The following is a 20,032-nucleotide window of genomic DNA, read 5'->3' on the forward strand; positions in this document are numbered from 1 at the left end:
TCATTGGCATTTCTTGGGTATCACGTGAACGGCATCAACACTGAGGTCACAGAAGATATATGTATGCAAGGTAAATGCTACCAAAAAAGATCAGTGCTCCTGTGGCAAATAGGTGGCTGTAAATGGAGACCTTTCTCTCAAATGATTGCTCAATCTTGAAGTTCTATCGTAAGAGGTGGCCTCGCATGGGCCCATTGGCAGCCATGTGGATGTTGTTTATGTATCATGCTTCTGTGTTTGACTTGGTATTTGAGGATTAAATAAAAAGAATGTTTTATTATTCTATAAAGTTATTCAACATGTCTCATAAGAGACAAATTTGGACTTAGCTAAGGAATGACTTTATCCAAAGGATCACTGCAGTGAGGGAAGGAAGACTTGTAATTGGGAGAGCATTCCAGCCATAAGACCTGCAGGCATTTAAAAGGTCAGGCAGAAAAGAATTTTCTTTTATAAGGAGGGTAAACAAGGCCAGAAAGAAGTGGATGTGGCAGTGTGGGATGAGTGGGTGGTCAGTGTGTAGATTGTGTTCTCTGCAGTCAGCTGGGGAGTGGCTTGAGTCATTGTTAAGAGGGTTGTTTGTATTCATATGCTGGCCCAGAATACAGGGTAGGCCAAAGTTCAAGGGCCTGGAAGAAGGAGAGAAGTCTGACTAAAGTTTGGTCAAGTGAAGTTATCAGGCATTTTGTCCAGATTAGTCAGTGGGGTCCAACAGCTCATCTAGTTATTTATGAGACAAAGAATGGCCATTTGGAGGCTCTGCCTGGCCTTGTATGTTAAAAACGGGGGGAGGGGTCATCTTCCAATCTTATCTAAGTTATATGGGGAAGGGAGATTGATTTCATTCAGCTGTTTCCTAGTCCATAAAGATTGAGGGGTTATCTCATTGGGCTATTTTTCAGGATCATAGATCTTGGGTAAAGTTTAACATTGTGAAACCCATCAATTACATCAAATGCTAAGAAGTTAAAATGTTGACAATACGGGAATGAAGATCAACTAGTTAAAAGTTTCTTCTATCTAGTAAAAGTTAAATTCACTAAAAATAATTTTTAAGAAATTAATTTTTCAGTTTTACTTTTTTCTAGAAAAGAACGGTTTTGAATGATATGTTAAAAATTTGATTACATTGTTTATGTTATATACTTACATAAATGCATATACTATAGTATATCTGTCCTATTAAAATTTCATGGTAAAGGGGGACAGTTAGGGAAAAAAAGTGTCTAAAATGGCTCTTCACGGGCGCCTGGGTGGCTCCGTCGTTAAGCATCTGCCTTCAGCTCAGGTCATGATCTCAGGGTCCTGGGATCTAGCCCCTCATCGGGCTCCCTGCTCAGCGGGGAGTCTGCTTCTCCCTCTCCCACTCCCCCTGCTTGTGTTCCCTCTCTCGCCGTATCTCTCTCTGTCAAATAAATAAATAAAATCTTTAAAAATAAATAAATAAAATGGTTCTTCAGAGGGGCAATGATGGAAAAAGATGTTGAGAAATGCTGTTCTAACCATTTGTTTAAATCTATTTTTAGGTCTTTCAGGAGTATTTCAAGTTTTTCTTCTTGTAGGTTTTATACATTTCTTGTCAAACTTGGGCCTAGGTATTTCATCCTTTTTGTGGCTTTTCTTTATTATATTTTCTATGTGATTATTGTTTTATATATAAAGGTCATTTCTTTTCATGCCAATTTTATATCCTGCTAATTTACTAAGTTGTTTTTTTTTCTTTCATTGCACTCATGGGGTTTTTAGGCATGCTGTCATAGCTCATAGAGGGAGTTTGCCTATTCTTTTCTTATTCTTGTTGCTCTTGTTGATTTCTCTTGCCTTTTTATATTGACTAATATAGCTAATAAAATGATAAGTGATAGAGTAGTGGGTATTCTTGCCTTGTTTCTACTGGAAACCTGGAAATAGAGTGCTGCCACAAGAGGCAAATGAGCATTTATTAGGATAAAAAATTTTCAATTCAGGGAGTGCAGATTCAGATAGAAACCAAATAGTGTCCCACTTGTAGAGTGAAAACAAGGATTTTTTTTTTTTTAACATGAGTTAAGAGGAAAAAAAAAAAGCTAAACTACTCTTGGTTATACACTGATTGACTACTGATTATTTCTTCAGAAAGTCCACAACCTTCAGTCTTATGATCAGATCTGTTCTCCTGCTGACATTTCAAGCAGTTGCCTGAAACAGTTGCTGTTTTGCCCAGTCTACAGGTTTTGACCCGGTTCAAATGGAGAGGCATAAGGCAGTTTCTCTGGAGTGGTCCATCTAGCTTCATTTTAAAATGGCTCCATTCATGTCAGTTTTCCTGACTATCATTAAAATAGTCATCAATTCCTATTTCTTGTGTTCTTATCAGGAATGGATGGTAAATTTTGTGAAATTTTTTTGGCATTTATGAAGATAGTATGATTTTCTTCCATACAACGATTAATATCATGGATTATATAAGTGGACATTCTAATATCAAACCATCTTTTTATTACAGAGAAAGTCCCACTTAGTTATGATTGTTTTTTAACATGCTGTTGGATTTTTGTTTGCTGGTATGTCAAATTTTGCAGTAGTATTTGTGATATAATAATATATTTGGTTTTTATCCCCAGTTCTTGGCACAGAGCTCCTAACACCCTTGGAATTTTCTGAGTGATAGAGGAGTGTCTTTCATTTTTCATAACAAGCCCCTGAATTTATGCTAATGAAGTGGCTAGGGTGGGCCCCTAGATAGTCTCAGAATGGGGTTGGGGTTACCAGAAGGACTAAGTGATTAGAGGATTGGAACTTTCCAACCCATCCACTGACCTCCAGGAAAAGGGTGGGTAACACCGGAGGTTAAGGGCCATACAAACTCCGGCACTAGGAGATTCGATGAGCTTCTGGGTTGGTGAACACATTGAGCTGTTGTGAAGTTGGCATTCCCAGAGAGGGCATGGAAAGCTCCAAGCATTCCCCCTGCCAATACCTTGTCCTATGCATCTTTTCCATTTGGCTGTTCCAGAGTTGTATCCTCTATAATAAATTCATAAATGTAGGTAGAGTACCTTCCTGAGTTATGTGAGCCATCCTAACAAAGTATAAAACTTAGGAGGAGATTGTGGGAGCCCCCAGTTTATAGCTGGTTGGTCAGAAGTACTGATGGCCAGGGATTTCAGTTTGGCTTCTGGAGTTAGGAGCAGCCTTATGGGATTGACCCCTTAAGCTGTGAGAGCAAAGCATCTCACTTCATACTTGTATGTATGTGTTGGGGAGGGATACCTGGGGAAGCTGTGCTCCCCAGGGCTTCCTAGGTATGCCCCTATACTAAAGGTGTGAGATACCCTGGAAAACTAGCACCCTCTGAGGTCCCGTTAAGGATCATGGGGATTAAGGAAAACTCTGGCATGAATTCCTTCTGCCACAGCTGTATTCCATTGAATTTGAAGGAAGGCTAAGATTTTTCCAAACTCCCTCAAAGATGTGAAATAAAGGTAGTTCCAAGGTGCTTATTTTGTGGGCCCTGAGGCAATCCTGACCTCATGGCTTCTTTTTCCCTCTCTAGCTCTGCCTTCTTTGGACTCTGCATATCTCCAGGAGAAGAACCCAGAAAACCGATCAGTCCTGACAGTTCTAAAAAACATGCCCCATGTGAGTTGCTATTTCATTTTTCCTCCTTCAAGCACAATCATTTGTTGTGTCATGTGAACACCAGATTTATTTATCCCCAAATTTTCTGCCTGCCTTAGTTGCCTAAGGGAACCGCTCCCCAATTTTTCCCATTCCAGTGACTGATCCTAGCAAAGAGCTCCATTCTCTAAATGCTTTTCCCTTCACCAGACAGTGTTTAGGTGTTTTTTCCAGCTCATTCTATATATTTTACATGCAAAGTCTTCTGCCAGGAGCCCTAAGGAAGCAGAAATGTCTACCCTTAAGAGCAGTATTAGTATAACGGTTTGGTGAGGTAGTTACATGGGACCCATAACAAACTGATCTCTACAAACCTAGGTTTCCCACTTGGAAGTGACAGCATTTCTGCTGGCTGTTCCAGGTTTCAGTGAGTGAGGACATGTTCTGTGAGGCTTTTAAGGTTGGGTGGGGAACTAAAGTCTGAGAAGGAAGAGATCTTGCCTCTTGTATAGTTCCTGTTGATGCTGCAACAAATTATTACAAACTTAGTGACTTAAAACAACCCAAGTTTATTATCTATACTTCTGGAGGTCAAAGTCTGAAATTGGTTTTACAGGCTAAAATCAAGGTGTTGGTAGGTCTGTGTTCTTCTGGAGGTTCTAGAGGAGAATCTGTTTGCTTGCATTTTTCCAGCTGCTGTAGGCTGTCCACCTTCCTTGGCTCATGGCTCCCTTCCATTTTTAGAGCCAGCAATCATCATTCTGACTTCTGCTTTCATTATCACATCTCCTTCTCTGACTCTTCTGTCTGCTTCTGTCACTTAAAATACCCTTATGGTTACATTGGGCCCAACCAGATAATCCAGGATAATCTATCCATCTAAAGATCCTAATCACATCTACATTTGTCATATAAGGTTACATATTCAAAGGTTCAGGGATTCAGATGTGGACATCTTTGGGGGGCTGTTATTCCATGTACCACAACCCTCTTGCCCAGGAATCAATGAGAGGATGATCAGCAGTCAGGTTTACCTTGGAGTTGGCCAGAATGTGTTTGTGATGCCTATAGCACCTAGATTGGCATTCATCAGCTTGCACAAAAGGAAGTAGAAATAAAATCTGCCAAATGCCTACTCTCCTGAAAACTGTAGATTCTTAGGGCTCAAAGACATTAGAGAACTTGATTGAAATAATCCCAAATAAGCAGATCATTTCATCCATAAAATGGAAATATCAGTTATATTCTGTGACATAATATTGTGACTTGAAGAATTTGAATCTTCAAAAAATTGTTTTTTAAAAAAATATTTTGTTTATTTATTTATTTGTTTAGAGAGAGAGAGAGAGAGAGTGTGTGTGTGTGTGTGAGTGGGAGGAGGGGCAGAAGGAGAGGGAGAGAGAGAATCCCAAGCAGACTTGCTGCCAAGCGGGGAACGCCATAGAAAGGCTCGATCTCAGGACCCTGGGATCATGACTTGAGCTGAAGTCAGATGCTTAACTGACTGAGCCACCCAGGGACCCCCCCCCCTAATTCTATGTTTTAGCCTAGAGATTTATTAAAAATTATTTGGAAACATTTCATTAAATTTGTTTACCTTTTTCTTCAAGGGGAGAAGAGAAGGAAAGAACTCATATTTATTGATAATTATTGTTTTTTGAGAATTTGAAAGCTTAATATTCTGTGTGACTGCATATACCATTTCATTTAACTATATAGCTGCATTCATCTGGCCTTTTGTATTCCTGGGTTTTTCTGGATAATAGAATTATCCTATTTTACATAGGAAATTTTATCTTCCTCTGTAGCAATAGGAGTGATCATGGATCATGTTGACACCATTGTGCAGGCACCTAATTTCCTTTAATGTTACAAGGTGTTCAGCCATGACCTATTTACTGTGTCATCCCCTTCCTTCATGCCCTCCTTTTACCTTAAAGTCATTGTCATATTTTCACCAATAATAAATGGACTTGTTGTTTCAGCGGTTGGTGACTTTCAAGGATGTGGCCATCGACTTCTCTCAGGAGGAGTGGGAATGCCTTAACTCCACTCAGAGGGACTTGTACAGGAATGTGATGTTGGAGAATTACAGTAACCTGATCTCCCTGGGTAAGATCATCTTCTACAATACTCAGAACTTGTCTCCCATATTTTCTGCCTGTGTCATTATGATTTTCTGGTTTTTATTCCCTAAGGAAAGGTTTGAGTTTTTTGGAGATAGAAGTGTAACCAAACTCAAGTAGTTCACTGCTTGTTGTGTACCAAATTGCACACAATCCAAGGAAATGTTGAAAGCAAAGAACTTTTTATTACTTGTTACAAGTAAGGAAACCAGGAGATCGTTCTGAAAGCACTGTCTCCCTGTGGGGTTAGTACAGGAAGTTTTTATGCAGGGCGCAGGGGCAGGGAGCTCATATGGGCACTTCTGGTCCAGTTGCACATGTCCAGCATTTCAACGTGCCAGTGTGTACATGTATGTTCAAAAAATGGCACAAAACTCTACTCATAGGAAGAGATCTTAGTAGTATTTTTTTTTAAGATTTTATTTATTTATTTGACAGAGAGAGAGAGACAGCGAGAGAGGGAACAGAAGCAGGGGGAGTGGGAGAGGGAGAAGCAGGCTTCCCACGGAGCAGGGAGCCCGATGTGGGGCTCGATCCTAGAACCCTGGGATCATGACCTGAGCCGAAGGCAGATGCTTAACGACTGAGCCACCCAGGCACCCCCTTAGTAGTATTTTTTAAAATTTAAATTCAATTAGCCAACATGTAGTACATCTTAGTATTACAGTGAGCTAAAGGTAACTTCAGGTCAGCTCAGGGGGGCTTCTGGGCAGGTCCTCAGCTCCCTTCTGGCTCAAACTGACTCACATCAGGGGCTATTGGGCTAGACACACTTAGCAAGGGGCTATCAGGTAAAACATCTACTTAGGTGTCTCCTTTGCTGGAACTGTTGGTTCTGCAAAACAAGACACCTTCCTTCCCTGCTTTTGTCCCTTCTCTTCCTCCTTTCCACTGATAACTTTAAGACACATTTAGTATTTGAATAACTTCCCCTTGCATCCTAGATAACAGAAGTAGACAGCTCCACTGTGTATGCTTTCTTATTTCTCATCCTTCAGACCTTCACATTTTCCTCTGTCACTTCCTTCAGTGTCTCTCTTTGATGACCAATGGACTGGATTTGAATCTGGGACTCCCATACCATGATCATATCCCATTTCTTTTCTTTTAAGCTGGATGTTCGATCCCTAAACCAGATGTATTTTCTTTATTGGAGCAAGGGAAGGACCCCTGGATGGTGATGAGAGCCATGACAAGAAGAAGGAGCTCAGGTGAATAAAGAGCTAGTCACATAAGAGCAGCTCTTGCTGATAATAATACAGCTGGTCTGTGAGGTGGCAGTACTTTGAGATGTTTGTGTGAAGCTCTGTCTTCAAAGGCCTGCTGAAAGAAGTCTAAGGTCTCAGCAGGAGGGTGATATCAATATGAGTTCTCAAAGGAACTTCCCTTCCAACTCACATTCACTACTCTTCCTCTCTCATATTCCCCTTTTGTTTTAATGAAGAAGCTACCTTTGGTTTCTTCCAGAGATAATTCTCTTCTTTCTTTTTTTAATTGAGTTGGTATCTCCAGCCAGCAAGTGTTTGTTGAGAGCTTGCTGTGTTCTTAGATTAGGGTAATCAGGGATGATCTCCCAGAGGAGCTAATTTTGAACTGAGGCCTAAATGAAATTAGCCATGCCAAAAATCTGTTTAGGCAGATGGAACAGAAGTGCAGAGGTCCTGAGGAAATGCTGAACTTCACTTATTTGAGGATCAGCAGGAAGGTTGTGTGGTTAGAATGAAGAGAGTGAAAGTGGAAATTAATGATGAAGTCAGAGAAATAGGCAGAGAACAGGTCGTATAAGGCCACATAGGCCATTGCAAGGAATGAGATTTTATCCTAAGCATGATAAGAAGCCCTTGGAGGGTTTTGTGCAGGTGAGTAGGGGATCTTTGTTTAAAGATCACTCTGGGTGCTTATGTAGAATGAGGATAAGAATGAAAGCAGGAAGACCAGTTAGAGGACTAGTTCAGGATTCCACATTAGAGATAATAGTGGCTTGGAATGGGGTTTAATATGTGAAGGTGCTGAGAATGTGTTATAGTCTGGTTATATTTGATGGTAAAATTAATAGGATTTGCTGAAGGATTAGAAATAGAAAGAGGTATCAGAGTTTGGAAGCTTGCAGAAGGAAGTCAAGAATAATGCATTTGAGATGGCCATTAAATATCCTTAATAGAGAAGTTAGAGAAGCATTTAAAAGGCTGCAGGATGGTAGTCAGGACTGAGAAATAAATATGAGGTTAATCTCTGGATTATGGGGTTAGATGAGATTATGGAGGGAATTGATCTAGATGGAAGTCAAGGTGAGGTCCAGGGGCTAAACCATGGGGCATTCCAGCACTTAGCTAGGAAAAGGAAAATGATCCAGCAAAGGAAATTCAGGAGTAACTTAAGCAACCTATGATCTAGGATGCAATCAGGAATGCAGAGGACGGGAAGGCAATGACAAACACAAGGAGGGAGCAGTTAACTGTGAGAGATGCTGCCATGAGGTCAAGGAGGATGAAGGATGAGACCTGGCTATTGGATTTGGCAAGACAAAGGGGACTGGTGACCCAGACAGAGTAGGTTTGGAAATGAGAGGAATGACAACCTGACTGTAGAGGATTAAGAAGAGAATAAATAAGCCAACAATAAAAACTGTTGTGGGACAGTGACTTAACTCACCAGGCAGTGTTGAGGGCCCATTTGAGGAATTCTCAAAAGTACAAATAGAGTTTTAAAATGTATTAGAAGTTTTTAATAATAGTGCTGTGATAATTAGGACAAAGAAGTGTGATTCAAGTTTGTATATGTAGTACTATTTCAACTGCATAAAAGTGCAAGGAAAAAAGCCTAGAAGGAAATATGACAAAAATGTTAAGTTCTAAGGGTGGGAGAGAAAGGGGGGAAAATCACTGACAGGAAATAACAGACATCTCTTTTGAGAAGTTTTACCAGGAAGGAGTACAGTAAATGAATAGGAGCTGCAGGGTGAACCGTACAATCAGAGAAGTTGTTTTGTTTTGATTTCAAAGGAGTCTTTAAGAATGAGATAAATATTGGAGAGATGGTACGAGAGTAAGTGATCAGGAAATATGGGTGTTAGTGATCAGAAAGGATGGTTACTCGAAATTGAGATTTTGGAGGTCTTGCCATAATTGGAAATAACAAGGTCTATTATGTCTACTGTGGGGGGAAGGTAAGTGGAATGAGGTAGAGGAAAATAGTGCTTCAGAGGAAGCAGTGTGCTCAAAGTTGCAAACAGAGCAAGAGGTGAAGAGAACACACAGAAGGGAAGGAGGCTGAGGTTGCAGAGTATTTGCAGAAAGTATACTGTGAGTTCCTGAAGGCCTGCTGGTTAGAGAGCAAGAGAATACTGTATCACAATAAAAGATGTCTAGACCTGGAATAGGATGAGAGTCTTAGTGTTGAACAAGGATGCAGGAAACCAGGGCTTTCCAGGAGTACTGGGATACCCAGGTATCCCAATTCCAGGATTGGTCCTGGAGTAGTTTCTCTGGGGAAGATGAGTACTTCTTCCTATTATAACCTAAGGGCAGTGGCATTGTTGGACTAAGAGCTGATGGAAGTCAAGCCTTCCTGGGAGAAGCCAGCATTAATAGCAGGATATGAAGGTCTTACCAACATCCAAAGCTCTGGGGGCTTCTCTTGTAGGCTGCAGTGGGTGGAGTGGCTGTCTTAATATAAGAGAGAATTACAGGTGCAACATTGCTGGAGTCTGGGATTGGGGACAGCTTTTCAGGAATAGCAAAGGGACGTGAAGTTTCAGGTGAGCCCCGAAAGGATGTAAAACAGGTAGGGAGGCTGAGGGTAGAGGGAAGGAGCATTCCTGGCAGAGGCAACAGTGTACTGAAGGCTATAGGAGGATGGAGCTTGGTGTAATAATGAGGTATTCAAAGAAGGCCCTTATAGTTGGAGCCTAGTGAGGGACAGATGCCAGGTGTGAGTTTGGAGAGTCTGGCAGGGTCTAGGCCAGGAAGAACCTTCTAGGGGTTATAAAAATGACTTGGTAGAGGTGCTTGGGTGGCTCAGTTGGTTAAGCATCCAATTCTTGATTTTAGCTCTGGTCATGATCTTGAGGTCCTGGGATGGAGCTACATCATTGGGATCCACGTTCAGTGGGGAGTCTGCTTGAGGATTCTCTCCCTCTTCCTCTGCCCCTCCTCCCACTTGGCACACGTGCTTTTTCTCCCTCTCTAAAATAAATAAATAAATCTTTAAAAAATGACTTGTGGAAAAAAAATGACTTGTGGGTTATGAGCAGCATTTTAAAAATTTTTTTTTGGTTTTGTTTTGTTTCTTAAAGAAAATAACAGAAGAGAAAAAACTTTTTTTCTTTAAAGATTTTATTTATTTATTTGACACACAGAGAGACAGCGAGAGAGGGAACACAAGCAGGGGGAGTGGGAGAGGGAGAAGCAGGCTTCCTGCGGAGCAGGGAGCCCGATGCGGGGCTCGATCCCAGGACCCTGGGATCACGACCTGAGCTGAAGGCAGACGCTTAACAACTGAGCTACCCAGGTGCCCCCAGAAGAGAAAATTTAAAAAAAAAATCAAAATGCATCCCATGTAGCAAAGATAATTTCATGACCTATTTGTTTTATGTTTGTGTATTTGATCATAATATAATACGTATTTCTTATCTTTGAATTTTGTCCCCAAAGCATTTGCAAGCTAATGAAGAATCTTAAGTAGGACATTTGAAACAATGCAATTTACATATTTAATATATCATTCTTGACTGCCAGATGGAGATTAGAAGAAAGGGTCTCAGGACATGATTGAGTAGGTTATTGTTCAAACAAGAGGTTCAAACAAGAGGTGCTTTGGCTTTCTTGGAGTGTTGATAGTGGCACTGGGGATAAGAAACAGATTCAAGAGCAGTTTAGTAGATCAGTTCAGCAGGAGTTGAGGGGGGCAAGAATGAAAGAGGTCTCCCCAAATGACTTCTGCTTTTCAGACTCCATTTTGTCATCCTAAGCCATTACTTCTTTTTCAGTTTTCTCATTTTTTCTTCCATTAATTTAATGACAACAAAAATAACAGTTTAATCATGTTATTATAACTTGGAGAGCAGTTGAGTCTAAACTGGATTTATTTGATCCTTACAGTGTTCCCTTAATCACCATATTCCAGTTGGTTTCTTTCCTAGTGTTTTGTAAACCATATTGTGCTTCTCTTTCAAAAACAAAGTACAAGCCAGATATCTCATCCCAGTAAATTTTGCTGACAGGAGTTGATGTTAAACTGAGCTGCCTGGGGGTTTTTTGTTGTTTATAATTTTTTTGTTTATAATTTCTTTCTGCTTTTCAGCAAAAGCGTGTTTTCCTTGGATTTCTGACTCATTTCTTTTTTAAAAAAATTTTTAGAGTGGGGAAGGGCAAAGAGAAGGTGAGAGAGAGAATCTTAAACAGTGTCCACGCCCAGCACAGAGCCCGATGGGGGGCTCAGTCTCACAACCCTGAGATCATGACCTGAGCTGAAATCAAGAGTCAGATGTTTAACCGACTACACCACCCAGGAGTCCCTCTGATTCATTTCTAAAGACTATTTAAACTTGATTTTGCTGATTTATGTTGATTTTCTTTCTCAATATCATCCTCGGTTACATTCTACAGCCTATGTGCAGTGTTGTCAGAGACTGTGCATCATGCTCCAGTCATATTGGATAGTGTTCTTCTGCATTTAAAGGTTATAGCTATCCATCTTTGTTCAGAATAACTTAAAACTTTCTTTACTGTGTAAACTTGTCACTCTTTCTAGAATATTTTAGAGATGCTTTTCTGGGAAATACAACATTTGACCTTGAGTGGAATGTACTGGGAAGGAAGACCTGAAAAAATGTATAAAGGGAAGAAAATATTGTGTATGCTTTCTGTGCTCTGGGGAATATAAACAGGCATATTTTTTCTACACTTGTAAAGCTTGAGGAGTAGGAAGACCAACATAAACAAATGAAATATAATTCTAGAATTGGAAAAATTGAAACAAGAATGAGGAATAAGGTACAAGTATAGAGATTAAGATAAAGCACAGACTCAATTAGAGTTTTCCGGGATAGTCTTTCTGAGCAGCTGCCATTTAAGTTAGGACATTTCAGACAAAAGGAATTGGCCAGGCAGAGAGCATTTCTGGCAGATGGAACAGCATGTGAGAGTCTGAAATGAGAAGGAATTTTATATGTTCCAGGAACTTAAATAAATAAAGCCAGTAAGGTTAGAGCATTGTTTCTGAAGATAGGAATGGTTCAAAATGAGGTCAGAAAGGTAATCAAGGAATGGATCATGCAGGGGCTTTTAGTCCGTGAACAGGAATTTGGATTTTATTTGAAATAGAAGGGGTAAACCATTGAAAGGTTTTAAGCTGTATTTTCAAACCTCTTTCTATACCAGAAGCATCTGGGGAGATTGATAAATGAAGGAAAATTTGCATTTTTAAAGTTGCTGACAAATATTGAGCGTCAATATGCAGGTAATGGTTCTAGGCAGTAAAAATAAAGCAGAGAATGAAGCAAAGTCATTGCTTTGATTAAGCATGGGGGGGACAGACAAGGAACTTTAAAAATAGTGTATCCATTAGTAATAAATGTAATATAGGTGCAATTCTATATTGGATGTTTTGATAATGTGACATTTGAGCAGAAAACTGAAGTGAGAGAGCAGATATCTGGGGAAAGAGCATTCCAAAAGGTAAACACAGAGGCACATGCTTGGCATTTTTGAACAGCAAGGAAGCCATTGTGGTGAGAACAGAATGAATAATTAGGAGTGGTAAGAGATGACATCAGAGAAGGGCAAACTCATGTAGAGTAAGGTCTTGTGGGCCATAATAAGTAAGGACTTTGGGTATTATTCTGAGATGGTAAACTCTTAGAAGATTTTTGCAGGGGAGTAATGTGATATGAATTACCTTTTTTTAAAGATTTTATTTATTTGTTTGACAGAAAGAGACAGCTAGAGAGGGAACACAAGCAGGGGGAGTGCGAGAGGGAGAAGCAGGCTTCCCATTGAGCAGGGAGCCCAATGTGGGGCTGGATCCCAGGACCCCCGGGATCATGACCTGAGCCGAAGGCAGACACTTAACGACTGAGCCCCCCAGGTGCCCCTGAATTACAGTTTAATTTTTTAATTTTTTTTAAAGATTTTTTTTTAATTTATTCATTTGACAGAGAGAGAGATAGCGAGAGCAGGAACACAAGCAGGGGCAGTGGGAGAGGAAGAAGGGCTCCCGCTGAGCAGGGAGCCCGATGCGGGGCTTGATCCCAGGACCCTGAGACCATGGCCTGAGCTGAAGGCAGACGCTTAACGACTGAGCCACCCAGGTGCCCCTGAATTACAGTTTTAAAGAATTCTTCTGGCTTCTATGTGAAGAACAAAGGGTAGGGGCCAAGTTCAAGGAACAGAGACCAGTCAAGAGGCTATTACAGTGAGAGACAGGTGGTTTGGCCTAGGGCAATAGTAGTGGTTATGGTCAGATACTTGATAAACTTTAATAGGAGAAGTAATAGGACTTGTTGATAGATTGGATATCTACCCAGACATTTGATCGAATGTTTCCAGGGGATGGTTTTTGCTGTTATTTTGTAAGCTTCCTTGGTTGGATTCTAATCCACTCCAAAGTTTTAAGAACCACACACTTAAACTGTTTCTCTGATTTCTTTCCTCCCTATAAACTCCCCTTATTCTATGTTTTCTCCTTGTGCCTTTTATTTTAATTGCACAAAATATTTCAGCACTGTTTAAACCATTCCGTTCTTATAAGAATTTTTACTTTTTCTATGATTTTTACTTTAGAAGTTTCATTTCTCCTTGTAAACAGAAGCAGCAGGAATTTGCTTTCTTGTTATCTTCCAGACTTGAAATCCAGTTGTGAGACCAAAAAGTCATCTCCAGAAAAGGGAGCTTATGAGATGGAATCACTGCAATGGGAGAGTATGAGTCAACCTATCAGTCATAACCTTGATTACAATGGTCTTAGAGATACGATGGAGGGCAAAGGAAAGTTTGAGGGTCAACAGAAAAGTCAGGAAGGACTTTACATGCACATGAAAATTACCTGTGGCGAAAAGCCCACTCAAAGCCATTCTATGTCACCTATTCTTCATCAGATAAATCCTACCAAGGAAAAATTGTACAAACGTAAGGAATGTGAACAAGCTTTCAACTACCTGTCATGCCTTACTCAACATGAGAAAAGCCATAATAAAGAAAAACACTCTGAAGTTAAGAAACATAGGAAGACCTTCAGCAAAAAGCCAGCCTATATTCAACATCAGAGGATTCAGAATGGTGAAAAGCCTTATGAGTGTATGGAATGTGGGAAGGCTTTTGGCCGTAGTTCTGATCTGATTCAACATCAGAAAATTCATACTAATGAAAAACCTTACCAGTGTAAGGCATGTGGGAAGGCTTTTATTCGCAGTTCACAGCTCACTGAACATCAGAGAGTTCATACAGGAGAGAAACCATATGAATGTAAGAAATGTGGAAAAGCCTTTAGTTATTGTTCACAGTATACTCTCCATCAGAGAATTCATAGTGGTGAAAAACCCTATGAATGTAAGGAATGTGGGAAGTCCTTTATCCTTGGCTCTCAACTCACTTACCATCAGAGAAATCATAGTGGTGAGAAACCCTATGAGTGTAAGGAATGTGGAAAGGCCTTTATTCTTGGTTCACACCTTACTTATCATCAAAGAGTTCATACTGGTGAAAAGCCTTACAGATGTAAAGAATGTGGGAAGGCCTTTTTATGTGCCTCCCAACTTAACGAACATCAGAGAATCCATACAGGTGAGAAACCCTATGAATGTAAAGAATGTGGGAAGGCCTTTTTCCGTGGCTCACAACTAACTTACCATCTGAGAGTTCATACAGGTGAGAGACCCTATAAATGCAAAGACTGTGGGAAAGCCTTTATTTCTAATTCTAATCTTACTCAACATCAGAGAATTCATACAGGTGAAAAACCCTATAAATGTAGAGAATGTGAGAAGGCCTTTATTTGTGGCAAACAACTTAGTGAACATCAGAGAATTCATACAGGTGAGAAACCCTTTGAATGTAAGGAGTGTGGAAAGGCTTTTATTCGTGGTGCATATCTTACTCAACATGAGAAAATTCATGGTGAGAAGCATTATGAATGTAAGGAATGTGGGAAGACCTTTTATCGTGCCACACAACTTACATATCACCAGAGAATTCATACAGGTGAGAAACCCTACAAATGTAAGGAATGTGACAAGGCTTTTATTTATGGCTCACAACTTAGTGAACACCAGAGAATTCATAGAGGTGAAAAACCCTATGAATGTAAGCAATGTGGGAAGGCCTTTATTCGTTGCTCACATCTTACTGAACATCTAAGAACTCATTCCGGTGAGAAACCCTATGAATGTAAGGAATGTGGGAAGGCCTTTAGTCGTGGCTCAGAACTTACTCTACATCAAAGGATCCATACTGGTGAGAAACCTTATGTGTGTGTTCAATGTGGTAAAGACTTTAGACGTCATTCACAACTTGCTCAACATATGAGGCTTCATAATTGAAAAAGCTTTGAATATGATTTAATATAAGAAAGGCTTTAATGTCTTCAACACCTCTGGAATGCTAGAGAACCCATATTATGTTCGTAATGAATTTAGGACATCCTTCTGTTTGTGCTCAAAATCAACTGATTTTTAGAAAGCCTGTATTAATGACGGCAGAAATAACTTCTGGAACCCATTATACAGTTTTAAGAATCTCTATAACCTTGGAATGGAATGCTGGAGTATATCCTTTATTGAGCACCATCTCTATTTCACCATTTCCTGTGAAATTGGAGAAGTTACTTAACCTCTTTGTGCCTCAGTTTCTTTGTGTAAAATAATGTAATGATATCACATTGATTAAATTATAAATGATTATGCACCTCCCTTTGGACAGTATCTGATACTCAGTTATCTGTTATTATTTCTACTATCATCATTATTATATGCTATTAGAGAAGTCAAATGGTAAGAATATTTTTGAGTACAGTAAGATGTAAGCATTTTATTACCATCTATTCCCTTTTTTGTTTTTGTTTTAGATTTTATTTATTTGAGAGAGAGAGCACATGCGCACAAGTGAGTGCAGGGTGTAGCTGAATGGGGAGCCCGATGGGCTCAATCCCAAGACCCCAGGATCATGACCTGAGCCAAAGGCAGATGCTTAACCAACTGAGCCACCTAGGTGCCTCCCTTTTTGTTTTGTTTTTGCCATCTATCCCTTTTTGAACACCAGATAATTTATCCTATGACAGAAGCTTTAGAATATAATAAGGGCAGGAAGCTCTCCATTTTAGAGCTCATAAATTTTGCTGCACCAGATAATTCATACTGCAAACAAGTTATAGAAGAAATTCCTTTAGAGTTATAGAGCTTTTTTATAAAATCAAGGAGAGGTGATTTTTCTAAAGCAAATTCCAAAAGCAGAAGTTATTATTCCACATTTTCTAATTACTACTTTAAGAGAAAAATAATATATCAACAAAATGATACCAAGTAGCTCCATTAAAAGAAAAAAAACTACTAAAAGAAGAAAAACTATGGGGGCGCCTGGGTGGCTCAGTGGTTAAGTGTCTGCCTTCAGCTCAGGTCATGGTCCCAGGGTCCTGGGATCGAGCCCCGCATCGGGCTCCCTACTCGGCGGGAAGCCTGCTTCTCCCTCTCCCACTCCCCCGCTTGTGTTCCCTCTCTCGCTGTGTCTCTCTCTGTTAGATAAATAAAATCTTTAAAAAAAAAAAAAAGAAAAACTATGTAAATTATTACCATCTTAAATGAGAAATCAAAATTTGCCAACTACAGTTTTTTCTCGTTATCTGTATCTAATCCATTCCTGATAATATGTTGAATAGTACATTTTCAGATGCCCAAATCTCAGTCTACATTGCATTATTTTAAATGGAAAAAATGATAATATGTTTCCAGCCCATTCAAATGTCTTGATTAGGTTTAAATTCAACTTAAACCACCTACTTGATTTCTCTCAGAGATTTCAGAATAATATAAAACATTTAAAACCCAGTAAACAAGTAAATAATTAGCAGATGATTGTGCATGCAATGATTTTATTTTTTTAAAAGATTTTATTTATTAGAGAGAGAGAGCACATGGGCAGCGGGAGGGGGAGAGGGAGAGGGAGAAGCAGAAGCAGACTCCTTGCTGAGCAGGGAGCCCGACATGGGGCTCAATCCCAGGACCTGAGATCATGATCTGAGCCAAAGGCAGATGCCTCACCCACTGATCAACCCAGGCGTCCCTGCTTGCAGTGATTTTAAACACAAAGTATGGATTATGTTTTCCTTCTACGCTTCAAGAAACAGATACTATGATATAAATAATGAAATGCATTAGTACATAATAGACACAAATAACAATTAAGAAAATAAAATAATAATAATAAAAGTAAAACAAAAACCACTGATAGAACAATTGAAACAGAAGTTCCCAAAACAATACTTACCTTTTCTACATGTGATGCACCTTGCTGTTTTCTATTACAGTGTCTGTAATAAACACTACAGCCTTACCCGTTGTCTTCACAACTTAATACTGTTCATTATCCCCACTCTGAAAAACACTGGTTTTACATTTATATTACAAAATTATAATCCCGGGGCCCCTCAGTGGCTCAGTCGGATCTGACTCTTGATTTTGGCTCAGGTCATGATCTTGAAGTGGTGAGATTGAGCCCTGCATAGGCCTCTGTGCTGAGCATGGAGCCTGCTTGGGATTCTCTCTCTGTCTCTCCCTCTGCCCCTCCCTGCCTTCCCCCCCCTCAGTATGCCCCATGCATGCATGCGCTCTCTCTCAAATTATAATCCAAATGCTAATTCGCCATTTTTAAAAGTGAAAAAGAAAAAAAGATGATTGAGAACCATTAGAACTTCCCTGAATCATTAGAGTAAGCACTGTGATGCTAATGCAGTCATGCATTCCCTGCTCAGATTGGACAAACTATGGCATCATTACCACACTGAATTTAAAGAAAATGTAAATAATGAAATGTAAGTAAAATGTTATTTGCTACATTGATCTTAAGTCATTTATATACATCTGGCATGTAACATATTTGCATATTGGCAGAAAATACCCAGAACCAAAATCTCCCAAAATATGTTCAAAACGTAATAATCTCCAAATACCACTGGAGAAGAGGGGCCTGTCTCATTGTATACTGCAGTGTATAACCAAATTCCCTTGCTGGCCAATGAATTCCACTTTGAACAAGCCAAATTAAACGGTTGTGAGAAGACCTACAATAAAGAAAATATTACCATTGTTTAACCCATTGTTTACCAGTCCTAACCATGAATCCTTTCTCTTCCGCAATACTTACTATCTTTGGATTATGAACACACTTTGAGAAATCCATTGCTGACCAAAAGGAATAATTATAAGAGGAAATTTAAGGCATTATGGCAGTTAATTAAATTTGGCGGGTGCTGTAGTACTTTTCTGTTCTACAATTAGTACACTATACAGGAAAAGTTCCTCTAGCTCAAGTTTTCACAACCCTTTCCCTAGTCTCTTGACCTAGATTGATTTAGTTAGATTTTTATTCTTTATGCTATTGTTATGAGATTGTTTAATGTGAAACTTGAATGAATATTAATTATCTCAGTACTTTATATTTATTTCATAAATTGTTTGAAACTTAGAATTTCCCTATTGAGGTAATGGTGAGGGGATAGGAATGTACACTAATCAAAGAATTAATAAAGACAAACAGAAGTGGCTGCTATGCTGATTTAGTTGCTACTTTAAGATATATTGATACCATCACACCCATTCAAAATTAAGCTTTATTTCCCCTACATGCATACAATTCTTTTCAAAGGTCATTACATTCCTCTTATATAGTTACATAACAAAGTTTAACCCATGCCAAAGAAATAGTGCAAATTAAAAAGAATCATGTTCACTACCTCCCGCCCATCTACTGTCAAAACTTTGGTTTTTATCTTGTGACGTTTCCCTCTGTTCTCAAATATGGTCCACCTTTGAGTCTAAAAAAAAATAATGTTTTAATGGAATAACTGTCCACTGTAACTTGTTTTAACTTTTTATTGTAGAACATTTCAAGCATATAACAAAAATAGGATAGTAAAATGAACAGCCATATACCTGTCACATAATTTTTATTTTTTAATTTTAAATCTAATATAGATAACATACAGTATTACATATTTTTAATAATCACTCCTATTTTACCTTTCTTGTTAATCTTCCAAATATTTTTGGCTGGGATATTTTAAAGCCAAACCAGTATATTTTAGCATTTCCCCTCTACATATTTCAGTATGTATCTTGAACAGATAATTAATGATTATAGTTGGTTTATTTGAGTCAGGATTTAAAATACACCTGCTCATGGCATTTTGTTGGTATGTCTCATACACTTGCTTTTCTGACTTTTTAAAAAATGCCTACAGAACAAAACATGAACATAGTACCAGCAATGCCATGATAATATCCTCCCTATCCCCCCAAACTGAGTATTCAGGTTATTTCTCTGTTGCTGCAAACCACTGCAATAAATGTCCTTATATGCTTATTCTTGCACATTTGTGTTTTTATTTCTACAGAATGTATTCTTACAGATTAGACTAAATCAAATTATGTGTACATTTTAAATTTTAATAGATTGGGCCAGATTTTGAAACACTCAGTTTACATTCTCATAATTAATGTATGAGAGTGTTCATTCCCCATACTATCACCAGGAGCAAAAAATAAGGACTTCCTTTGGAGCCATGGTGGAATAAAAAGTTTAAACAAGGACTGTTATCCCCAACAAAAGAAATACAAATGAAGTGAGCACTGTGAGCACACCAACTTTCTACCTGAAGACACGTTCTAAATAATGAGAAAAGTTATCCCAAACAGAGCATGTTGTTCTGACTGTGTTGAGAAGATGGAGATCAAAGAGATTGATGTGTCTGGAAGTTGCAGAGCAGTTCCAGAGAAAAGGAAGCTGTGCAGAGAATTTCAGAAATGTGTGAAAGGTCCTCTTCAGTCTTTCCTAATATTAAGTAGTACATGTGTAGGGTGTGATTCTACGAGACTGGGCAAAGTGTAATCAGGGAGCTGCAAGTTGTAAAATGCCCAGAGCTGACACAGGGCAGAGATACTCTAATTTGGACCCAGATGATCACCCATACCATTTGGTAGATAGCCCAGAAGAGTCACATGATAAGAGTAGAGGTCAACTATCTCTAAAGCACTTTAGACCTGTCCTAAACTGCTTTTTTAAAGTTTCAAAAGAATCAAGCAAGTAACCTAGCTGCCTATA

General features: G+C 39.1%; 1 protein-coding gene across 1 annotated transcript; it reads left to right on the forward strand.

Moving 5' to 3' along the window:
- The first annotated feature begins 3,612 nt into the window (after positions 1–3,612).
- Positions 3,613–15,261, forward strand: LOC148163208 (uncharacterized). Its single transcript, XM_088028439.1, has 4 exons — positions 3,613–3,621; positions 5,586–5,712; positions 6,839–6,937; positions 13,568–15,261. Exons 1-4 carry the CDS (start codon positions 3,613–3,615, stop codon positions 15,259–15,261), a joined length of 1,929 nt encoding a protein of 642 aa, XP_087884565.1.
- The last annotated feature ends 4,771 nt before the right edge of the window (positions 15,262–20,032 follow it).

This window comes from Eumetopias jubatus, unplaced genomic scaffold (genome assembly GCF_037043125.1).
Source record: "Eumetopias jubatus isolate StellerSeaLion01/CBP00866 unplaced genomic scaffold, mEumJub1_p1.0 scaffold_10, whole genome shotgun sequence".
NCBI classification, from domain to species: domain Eukaryota; kingdom Metazoa; phylum Chordata; class Mammalia; order Carnivora; family Otariidae; genus Eumetopias; species Eumetopias jubatus.